Here is an 11,125-nt window from a genome sequence, read left to right as displayed (position 1 = left end):
TTAATTTATGAGCAATTTATATTGACAGAAAAAAACATCTAACAAAACAAAGCTAAATACAAATAATATTAGATTTGACTCCCAAAACCTTAATTGAAGTCTACGGTCCATTACTGTACAGGACGTGATAGAAAATAAATATTGGCCACAACACAAATGCCCCTCTGCACACAGCAGAAATAACGCCAAGTCTTTTGGGTTCAGAGAAGATCCGCCAGATTTTATTAGTCCGGTGAAGTACTTTGACCTCTTCCGTTCCTTAGGAAGAATTAAGTCTGTTGTGCTGGGGCGAAGAGATTAACTACATGATAAAAAAAATGTCATCATCGTCGTCCTCGGAGTCCAAATCCAGTTGATCCTCGCTAGAAGAGATCTCGTCGATCTCTGTGTCGCTGTCCAGCGTGTCGCTGCTGGAGAGGAGAGATATGTCGGAGAGGAAGGAGCTGCTGTCACTGTCCGTAGGGATGGGGGTTACTTCCACCGCCAGATCTAATGGGAAGAACGAAACAATGCTACTTACACCACAATGGGCAAAATAGGTCAATGGCCACCAAGCGAGTGCCAGGTAAGCCAAGAACTACTCAAATGTTACAACTTAGCACATATGACTGCACTCATATAACCCAACGGTAAATAACCCTCCCAAATGAACCACACACACACACGACTCCCCCAGACGGTCATGTTTACTGAAACCGGAGTTTAATTATAGATCGTGTAAGTGTTAGATGCATCTCTCGGCTTCACGATGAAGCACCAAAGACGTCAAGCATCTCTGCACCATCTCTGCTCACAATCTGGGTCTCCCATGTACCCCAGTATTGTAAGGTCACTTAAGTACAGGGAAGAAATAGTGTGTCAAAACAATGTCACCGGCTTAGTAACCTCAATAAGCGCCACAGAGCGAGCGCCGAGCTTTGCGTTTCACTGATTGTGTACCTGGGGAGCATAATACCGGCACCAGACAAGGACGGCTTGCTTCCCGTCTGCCACTGGAGAAAAGCGCCAGCCTACTGCGTCAACAGGAAACGGAAGCCATCTCAAGGACTGGCTCTTATACAAGATCTACTAGTGACTCCCACAATGCAACATACAAAGGTTTACTATGAAATTAACCATTTTTCTGAATAAGTAGTAAATATTCATTTAAATTTTTTATCTTCTGAAATGTGCTTTAATTTCAAACTGATTTGCCATCTTCACCAAATATTAAAAATCTCAGAAATATACCCTGGATGTTCTCTCTCAGGAGTGTACCCCATTGAGGAAGCCACGCTAAGTGGTGGAACGTGTTTAGAACACACTTCAAAGAGAATCTCAACCAAATATAGACACCTCAGCTATGGAAAACTACCACCGAGCAAGACCGCACCCCCTGATCCACCAGATACGAACCACAGCCTTAGGACACCATCAACATGTTAACAACCCACAAGCAGTGCCCCAGGCTATGGAGAGTTAACCATAATTCTAGACTTTCTAGGTAGAGGAACCCATGTTTACAACACACGCACCTTCTCATTGCAGCCTAGCGCAATACTAATTATACTGCAGGGGGAAACTGGCTGGGGGGAGAAAAGAGGGGGGGGGTGGGGCAAAAAAAATGTAATATCCATTTAGTAGGAAATTATATTTAGCCAATAAAAATGGATGTTCAATACATAAGTGTGTTCCAGTATTTTGCCCAACCGATGGCCCTATTCTCATTGGTTGGCCAAAGACCGGAGTAAATATTTTTGACTAAATGGATATTTATCACAACTGCATACATGTCTGAATATGGTTACAGTAGGGCCTGCAGAGTGCGACCTGTCTGACCGATGGCACCACGTGAAGGAGGGGGGGGGGGGGGTGTGGGCTGATGAGAGGAGGCGAGTGGGGAGCAGCTGAATATGGTTACAGTAGGGCCTGCAGAGTGCGACCTGTCTGACCGATGGCACCACGTGAAGGAGGGGGGGGGGAGGGGGGGCTGGTGAGAGGAGGCGAGTGGGGAGCAGCTGAATATGGTTACAGTAGGGCCTGCAGAGTGCGACCTGTCTGACCGATGGCACCACGTGAAGGAGGGGGGGGGGGGGGGGGTGGGCTGGTGAGAGGAGGCCATGTGGGGAGCAGCTGAATATGCAGTATGATGCCAATGAGGCATACACCAGAAAACATCATAAATCACTTTATTAACAAAATAGGCAAATTAAAGCCGTTTCAATTAATATGACCACAGAATTCTCAAGTTTAATTTCTATGTCTCAAAGCCAAATATTTTTTTTTTTTAAGAATGGTTTGAGCCCCGAAACACTATAGATTGAGGCCACAGTTACAGAGGACCCGACACTCAGCCCCCACTGCTCCACTATACACAGAACAAAGACTCACTCATGCCAACTCCTCGACCCCTTATATATAGACTGAGCACATTGTGTCCTGGGTGGTAACGAATTGGAGTCTCTGGAAGTGGTCACCCACCTCTCACCTTTACGCTCTAGTATCAGAGCCGTCCTCCGATCCTTCATATCCGGACTCAGCTTGTCCACCATGCGGTTAATGCAGTTGTCCAGGACGAGGGAACGAGTCTGAGACTTTATCTCCTGCCGGCAGATGGGACACTCGTCCTTTCTCTTCCGCCACGACTGGATGCAGTAGGAGCAGAAGCTGTGAGCGCAGTTCAGGGTGACGGCCTGGGAAGGGGTGACAGAGAAACACAATAAAAAAATGAAAACTTCAACAACGTTCTAAAGTATAAATCCACCTGACTAAAGTCATTAACAGGTTACAATTCTTCCCATCCGTTTTAGCGGGCTCAGGTTCCTCACCTCTATGAAATGTTCAGAGCAGATGATGCACTGCAGCTCGTTATCTAGGACGTCGTTCATATGATCGAGAACCTCCTGTTTCTGGGCCTCCACTCTCCTCTCCTGTAAAGAGACGTCCGTGAGACAATGTCACACAACATACAGGTCACATATTTCTGTCTCCTTCACCAAAAGCTTCAACAAGAAATAACTCTAGATAGAGATTTTCTGTTGATAGGAAAAAATACAATCACTGATGTTGTTAACAGCAGCACCAAGTGTTTCAGGAGATGGGTGTGCTGGTCTCGTGAGAGGTAGGGACAGTCACTTGTGCGATTTAAGTTAGTGAGGACAAGGACAATGTCATGATGTGATGAGGGGAATAAAGGCTGCTTTAAAGCAGGAAGACTTTGAAACTGGAAGGTGCAGGGTCCTCTAACAGCACAGTGATATAAGAGTGACACACAGAGATTGTGCTATTAGACACAGCTCTGTATGGAGCAAGGTCATGATAGGCCTATGCTCAATGACAGGTTAGATGTGTGGCGTTTAACTCCTTTCCAGCATAACTGCTACCATGCAAATGATCTGGCCAACTTGCATTGGAGTCTCCACTTTTAGCCACAGTCACGTGACCACAGGAGGAAGATTATGACGTCATGAAGTGGGTGTGTCCTTCAAAACGTAACGCCAGGGAACAGACTAATGACAATGTTCCACAGGTAGGCGCAGACTAGTGTAAAGCCATATACTTAGCATATATTTTTATTTATCTCAACATTTTAAAATATCGATGACATTTAATATTCAGCTCCGTCAGTGACTTGATGTCTTATGACCCGATCTATGCACCGACGCCTTGTACATAAAATCCCTGCATCCTCATTTTCCAAATGGAATTAGTCTGACGTTATGTTCCTGTATGGTGAAGCATGCAGGGAGGTGTCTAGCCTCCTAGGGTATGTACCCCCCAAACCAGCCATAAGCTGCTTCATGATGAACGGATACGGCCAGATGAGCAGACAAACAACATCCAAATAATCACACACCTGCTTTACACCCATATACACCAGTGCAGGCGTTACCCGCTAGCTGGTAACTATATAACAATTGTTATAACGGTTCTTTGTGCTGCTCTTTTCACAACTCATTTATCTTACATTTCCGTGTGTGTATAAATATATAATACACAATTAGAAGCCGGATATATCCTTGGTTCTCAGTATAAAGACCTGAGATTTGCAGACACCGTACAGCAGGTGTTGTGGAACGACGAGCTGAGGGGCCTTGTCTGATCTTTCTATATTACTATGTGGAGAAACAGGGATATGCTGAGAGCGAACGTGCAGAATACAGTTATGTATACAGTGTGTGTACACAGATATAACAGCACCTGGGTTTCCTGGAACTTTGCTTCAATAATCTGTTCCAGATCTGTGAGAGTCATCTGATCCGTGAGCAGAGAGTGCTAAGAAAACAGAGAGTTATGGTTATAGCGCTTATACCTCAACACAGTGACACAGAGTCCCCGCTCCCACCCCCCAAATACCTGTGTCCTCTATATACAGAGACTGGAGAGCCGCCCCCCCCCCCCCCAATACCTCAGTGTCCTCTATATACAGAGACTGGAGAGCCGCCCCCACCCCCAAATACCTCAGTGTCCTCTATATACAGAGACTGGAGAGCCGCCCCCACCCCCAAATACCTCAGTGTCCTCTATATACAGAGACTGGAGAGCCGCCCCCCCCCCCCCTCCCAAATACCTCAGTGTCCTCTATATACAGAGACTGGAGAGCCGCCCCCCCCCCCCCCCAATGCCTCAGTGTCCTCTATATACAGAGACTGGAGAGCCGCCCCCCCCCCCCCCCAATGCCTCAGTGTCCTCTATATACAGAGACTGGAGAGCCGCCCCCCCCCCCCCCCCCCCCCCAAATACCTCAGTGTCCTCTATATACAGAGACTGGAGAGCCGCCCCCCCTCGCCCCAAATACCTCAGTGTCCTCTATTTACAGAGACTGGAGAGCCCTCTAAATACCTCAGTGTCCTCTATATACAGAGACTGGAGAGCCCTCTCTCTCCTAAATACCTCAGTGTCCTCTATATACAGAGACTGGAGAACCCTCTCTCCCCTAAATATCAGTGTCCTCTATATACAGACTGCAGAGCTGCCTACACACACACTACATTGCCAAAAGTATGTCTCCCCCCCCCCCCCCCCATAAGTCATGTCCGAGTAACTTCAACGGCTGGGGCAACAACAGCCCACAGAGAGGGGCAACGACAGCCCACAGAGAGGGGCAACGACAGCCCACAGAGAGGGGCAACGACAGCCCACAGAGAGGGGCAACGACAGCCCACAGAGAGGGGCAACGACAGCCCACAGAGAGGGGCAACGACAGCCCACAGAGAGGGGCTGCCTTGTACTGAAGAGCGTAGCACATAAAAATCATCTGTCCTTAGTTGCAACACCCACTACCAAGTATCCAACGGTCTCTGGAAGCGACCATCGCACAAGATCCGTTTAATGGATCGGGTTTCCACGTCCGAGCAGCTGCACACAAGCCTCAGATCACCATGTGCAACACAGAGCGTCGACTGGATTGGTGTAAAGCACCAACACCGGACTCTGGCAGTCTGGCGGTGAATCTAGTCTTTGCAAGAGAACGCTTCAAACATTTTGGTGGAGGCGGAATGATGGTTTGGGGATGTTTTTCATGGTTTGGCCTGGACCCCTAATTACATACAATGACAGTCTACAGCAGGGTTTCCCAAACCCAGTCCTCAGGGCTCCCCAACAGTGCAGGTTTTCCGGATCACATGTGACATAATTAGGACCACCTGTGGATCTGTTACAATGTGTCAGTCAGTAATGAATACACCTGTGCTCCAGCGAGGCGATATGGAAAACCTGTTAGGGAGCCCTGAGGACTGGGTTTGGGAAACCCTGGTCTACAGAATTGTGTGCATCCAACTTTGTAGTTTGGGAAAGGCCCATTCCTGTTTCAACATGACAATGTCCCGATGAACGAGTTTGTGGGGAAGAACATGACTGACCTACACAGAGCCCTGACCTCAACCACAAACACCTCGACCCCACTAATGCTCTTGTGGCTGAATGGATGCGAATCTCTGCAGCCATGATCCAAAATCTAGTGGGAAACCTTCCCAGAAGAGTGGAGGCTGTTATAGCAGCATAGGTGGGACCAACTCCAGATGTTCAACAAGTAGATATGGATGTGATGTTCGGGTGTCCACATACTGTAGGCCCATAGTAATCTAAGACAGTGGCCCCTCATTCCTAAATACCTCAACCTCCCAGTCATATGAACTGAATTAATGTTGGATGTTTAACTGGCTCTAGAACTACTATCCAAATCCACAGGGACCATAGGAGAACACTGACTGTGTCTACGTCCTCGGTATACCCACCCTGACAGACATCTAGCTCAGTATAACCAAGGTCTCTCCAGTTTGGCCAGAACATTAGCGAGAGCAGACAGTGACTGATTACCTCTTGAAAAGCTTGTTCCAGTTGCTCCGCCAGTCCTTTGTCTATGACCAGTACTGATTCCTGTGAACACAAGAACATTAAAAAAAATAAGTTACTAAAGAACACATAATACACAACAGTGGTTTGTGCCATAATAATCAGCCATTGGAGGAGTCACAGACAGCAAGCAGAGGGAAATTTCAGTAAATCCAGTTCACAGGCAGAGCACGCACACTGGTTAGCATTGGTGACTCACAGCGCTGAGGTAACAAGTTCGATTCCCAAGGATGTGCGCTTGTCTGGTAGGGTCGTAAGTGACACTGCGGCAGGGACTGAAGTGAGTGGTTAAACATTCACTGTACAGCGCTGTGCAATATTTAGGCGCTATATAACAGGTTAATAATAAAACACCTATTCCGTGGATTAAAGGCATGCTAACCCTGTTATATCACCTGTCACATACACACAAGGGAGGGGCCATTTCTGTGAGAGTAAGCAGTGCCTCATGAAGAATAGTCCTAAATATTCCCAATCATCATTTATATAGCGCAAGCAAATTCCATAGCGCTTTACAATTGGGAACAAACATTATATCATAAAACAATACTGGGCAATACAGACAGATCTATATGATGTACTTGTAATTGTCTACATTCTTACTACAAATATGGCGTATGGGCTACATAGCCAAACCTACCGGGGAAGTCACCCAACCTGGCCACAGACAGTGCATGGTCATCCAACCAATCAAAATCTGAGTGTGGCGAAAACTAGGTGGAATAACAACCCGTGAGACGCGTGAGGACGGGGGTTATTTATCAATCTGGTAGCACAGGTACTCATGCCCACGTTGCTAATAAGTTGTTCTAGGCAGCCCCAAAACAACGACTCCGTGTTATTGTGGCCAAATTTCTGAGTGATCCAGTTATTCTGCAGTCACAGTACAACACCAGCTGGAGCATGTAGCCGGTAAAAAAGGCTGGACATTTTGTGTGTGTATGTAGGTGTAATATATGTAGGTGTAATATATGTATGTATATATATATATATATATATATATATATATATATATATATATATATATAAAATACGATGCACGTTAGTAGTGAATGATGCTACAATTGCACCACCATTTTTTTTCATTTTTAAATAAGTGATTTGTGTTTAACAAAATGTTTGCCTCTTAACTCTTCAACTAACTTGTACAGACCTGATGAATTGTTTTTAGGTCTATTCCCAAATAAATATGAAGACTACAAATATCCATCAGTAGACCTGTCTGTCTGGGAGGGGAAGGGTAAATACATTGGAGCAGCCACACAGCGGTGAGATAAAGAAGGTTCATTAGTTGCTCTATGGCCTCATCCTACGATATAGCTGGGAGTAAGATGAGCCTGGCCAGGAGAATGAGCGCTCTCCTCCCTCCTTACTGTCTTCTGCTGCTCCTCCTGGAGGGACATCTTCAGCTGGTTCATACTCTGGAGAAGTTGCTCGCGCTTCGCATACAGCTTCTTGTAACGACTATTAGATTCCTGCAGACATTTGCTGTCCTTTGATCCACTCTCCAGCTGAGTTTTCAGCTCATCTCCCAGAGCCGCCTGTTTATCCCGTAGTTGCGCATTAAGACTTCGAAGTTCTGCTATTGACCGCTGCATGTTGGACAACTGTAATGTGGCGACACACTGCAGCTGAGTGGCCGTCATCACATCACTGTCCACGAAGCCTTCTAGCCCAAGTTGCTCCGCAGGCGCCCTGACATTGGACTGCTTGGACACCAGAGTCCTGTACGATTTAGCCGCTTCTTCCCCATCTCTTAAGGACCGGTGGGCTTTTGCTTTAGACATGTTGGAGGTGCCCTCTGTTCCGGAGGCCTCAGAGTCCTCACAGTTGAGTTTCCGTTTGGTTCTGGGTGGCCTGGACTTTCCCAGTTGTGGGCGAACCACAAATTTCTGGATTTGTTCTAGATTCTCCTGAACCAGCTCATACTCAAACTCCGCCATGTCCATGTTTGGCAGAGGTACGCCCAGCTGGACGAGGCTTCCTGGGGTCAGGACGTAGGCCTTCTGAGACTCCATCTTCTCCTTGTTCAGCCAAGCTCCGTTCAAGCTCTGCAACACAATCACACACAATTAGTTTAACTGGCAGTTACAATTAATCTGCTATGTAATACTATACGGCAGCTACATTTCAATAACTTTCTCCTATACTTTATTCATTTTCTTCTTTAGCCTCAATTTGTTTGGAAGATTCCAGTTTCTTTCTACATTTTGAGTTTCAAGAACATTTTATTTCTTTTTCAGTTTCCTTCAATATTTTTTTTTTCCTTTACAAATATAATTAGTCTAATCTAAAGAGCTCAAATAAACATGGTCCAGAATAGCTCACCATTCTTTTAAAAAATGATTGCGTTGATGAAATGTGAACGCCTTGTCAGTTTCAGAGATCTCTTGCAAGTACCAGTCACATGGCAAAGACCCAAATGGATCGGGGTAGGGGACAGATCTAATCAACTCTTTAGCACACTCAGTGTACAAATAAGAGGATTGAGGGCCCTCTTAAATATGGAGGTTCACAGACAAAGCAGGTGAGCAAGACTTACATTGTTGTCAGTGACGGTCCACTGGCCCTCAGCGTTCTGCCTAAACGTGCAATGTATGCGGGAAATCATAAGGGGACATTCTTTAGAGACTAGCTGGTAAGTTACTCCGAGGCCTCTTCCCACAGTGACCTGAAAGACACAGAATAACTAATCATGCACAAAGACAAAGGTTTCTGAATAGAAGCATGCTGCAAAATGTCACATTAATCAGCTTTATACAGATAGGTCTACATCACAAAACACGTTCCACTACTGCCACCTAATGGTCACCACAAGGTAATGGTCAGACACAGGCTACAGATGCCAATTACTAATAATAGACAAATGTTTGTGCCAAGATCAGAGCAATTTACCTCCCCCCAGGGCTGTGAATACCACCAGCTTTAGTGTATTATAGATGTTTAATGTAGTAACTCTCTGTAGTCAGTGTCTCTTGTGGATGGATCTGTCTCACCTCTGTGTAAACAAGTCACAGGAGGAAATTACAGAGGTCCTATTAAGAACTGGAAGAGTGTATCTTATGATCTGTATTGATTGTTTATTGTACTGTAATTACAGTAGCACTCAGTAATCATACATTACTCAGACAGACAATTCACAAAGCTCTGAAGTCGGTAACTGAATCTGCACCATCACATTACTCCTGAGAGTCTACACTGTAAAAATGTCACTTTCACCTGCTGAATATAATGTTACACATTCTGAAGAAAACTTCAGGAAATTCAGTTCAAATTAGGTTAATTTAATTTTATCATAAAGCTGAAATTTACACCCGATATGTGAGCAGGAATGTGGCACAAACTGACGTATAATAAAATCACGTAAATTGTAATTTCTAGGAAGGTACTGTTCCTAAACCTCCTCAAATTTTCAGTGGGCATTATAGTCTTCCCCCCTGCCAGGACTCCCCCACCTCCCCCCCTCTCTATTTCTGTTAATAACACTACCCTCGTTTCTGTCCCCCAAGTCCGATGCCTTGGGGTCATCCTTGATTCCTCCCTCTCATTTAAGCCTCACATTCTGTCCCTCTCAAAATCCTGTTACTTCCCCCTTCGGAATATATCTAAGTTACGTCCCTTTCTCACCACAGAAGCCACGAAAACCCTTGTTCACTCGCTTGTTATATCTCGCCTTGACTACTGTAAGTCTATCCTCAATGCTGCTGCCTGCCTCATTTTTCTCTCCCGCAGCTCTATCTTTGCGGTCTCCCTCCAACAGTCACTACATTGGCTCCCCATACCTTATAGAATTAAATTTAAACTCCTCACCCTCACCTTTAAAGCTCTTAGTCAATCTTCCCCTCCCTACATCTCCAATCTCATCTCTACTCCTACCCGCCCCCTCCGCTCTGCCTGTGACCGCCGCCTCACTACTTCACTGATCACCTCCTCTCACTCTCGTCTTCAGGACTTTGCCCGGGCTGCTCCCCTGCTGTGGAACGATCTTGCACGTTCCATCAGGTTAGTATCTACTCTCAAAGGCTTCAAGCGTGCCCTTAAGACTCATTTCTTTATTCAAGTCTATCAGTCCTCCTAACTCTCTTGTCCTGGCTCTCTCCCCTAGTTAGTACCACCCTTTATGTGTCTCCCCCTCCCTTTAGGATGTAAGCTCTCATGAGCAGGGCCCTCTTTCCTTGTGTGCTCCTTCTACTGTTCCTTCACCCTCTGTACCTCTTGGCCTGCTTCCCTAGCCCTGTTTTACCTGTTTTATTAAGCTTTGGCCTTCTTCTCGCTGATTTCTACCATCCCTTTCCCTATCTGTCAGATATAATCTGATTTGCTTTACCTATGCACCTGTGTTTGTATATATTTGTGTATCATGTTGTGTCTTGGTTCTGTTTTCTGTATATGTAATGTACGGGGCTGCGGGCCCTTTGTGGCGCCTTATAAGTCAAAGATAATAATAATAAATAATAATAGGCATTACTGCTGTTGGCTTATTTCTGGGCATTACTGTCAGCGCTGTATATAGTACTGGTTGTTAGTACTGGGCATTTTATTGCACTTTATTAATTTCTTATTTCCGGGCTTTTCATATTATCAGGCTTTATTACCACTGGTGGTATATTATTGGTCATATTACCAGGTATTGTACTACTGGATAAATTAGCTTCTATTACTATAACAGCAGCTTTGTGACATGGAGAACACCCGTGCTGACCGATTCTGCGCTAGCACGTTACATATGATGGCGTTCGGGAGAGCAGCAGCAGGGAGCCTGGCCTTGGGAACTGTCAGCTCACGTGTCCAA

The 11,125-nt window shown here is 45.7% G+C and overlaps 1 protein-coding gene across 2 annotated transcripts in view; it reads right to left on the bottom strand.

The window, feature by feature from the left end:
- Nucleotides 1-11,125, bottom strand: part of RNF8 (ring finger protein 8) — a 15,760-nt gene continuing 4,635 nt past the window's right edge. The window contains exons 2-8 of one of the 2 annotated variants that reach the window (XM_075204436.1): nt 8,876-9,004; nt 7,707-8,384; nt 6,298-6,357; nt 4,180-4,254; nt 2,808-2,909; nt 2,468-2,672; nt 1-489 (exon numbers count right to left, since the gene is read on the bottom strand). In XM_075204436.1, coding sequence (XP_075060537.1) covers nt 302-489; nt 2,468-2,672; nt 2,808-2,909; nt 4,180-4,254; nt 6,298-6,357; nt 7,707-8,384; nt 8,876-9,004 — 1,437 coding nt within the window. In that variant the 3' untranslated portion in view covers nt 1-301. Of the gene's footprint in view, nt 490-2,460; nt 2,673-2,807; nt 2,910-4,179; nt 4,255-6,297; nt 6,358-7,706; nt 8,385-8,875; nt 9,005-11,125 lie in introns of both variants that reach the window. The other variant, XM_075204437.1, reaches the window with a different exon arrangement.

Source organism: Mixophyes fleayi, chromosome 3 (assembly GCF_038048845.1).
Source record: "Mixophyes fleayi isolate aMixFle1 chromosome 3, aMixFle1.hap1, whole genome shotgun sequence".
NCBI classification, from domain to species: domain Eukaryota; kingdom Metazoa; phylum Chordata; class Amphibia; order Anura; family Limnodynastidae; genus Mixophyes; species Mixophyes fleayi.
This window is presented reverse-complemented; position numbering and strand designations above follow the sequence as displayed.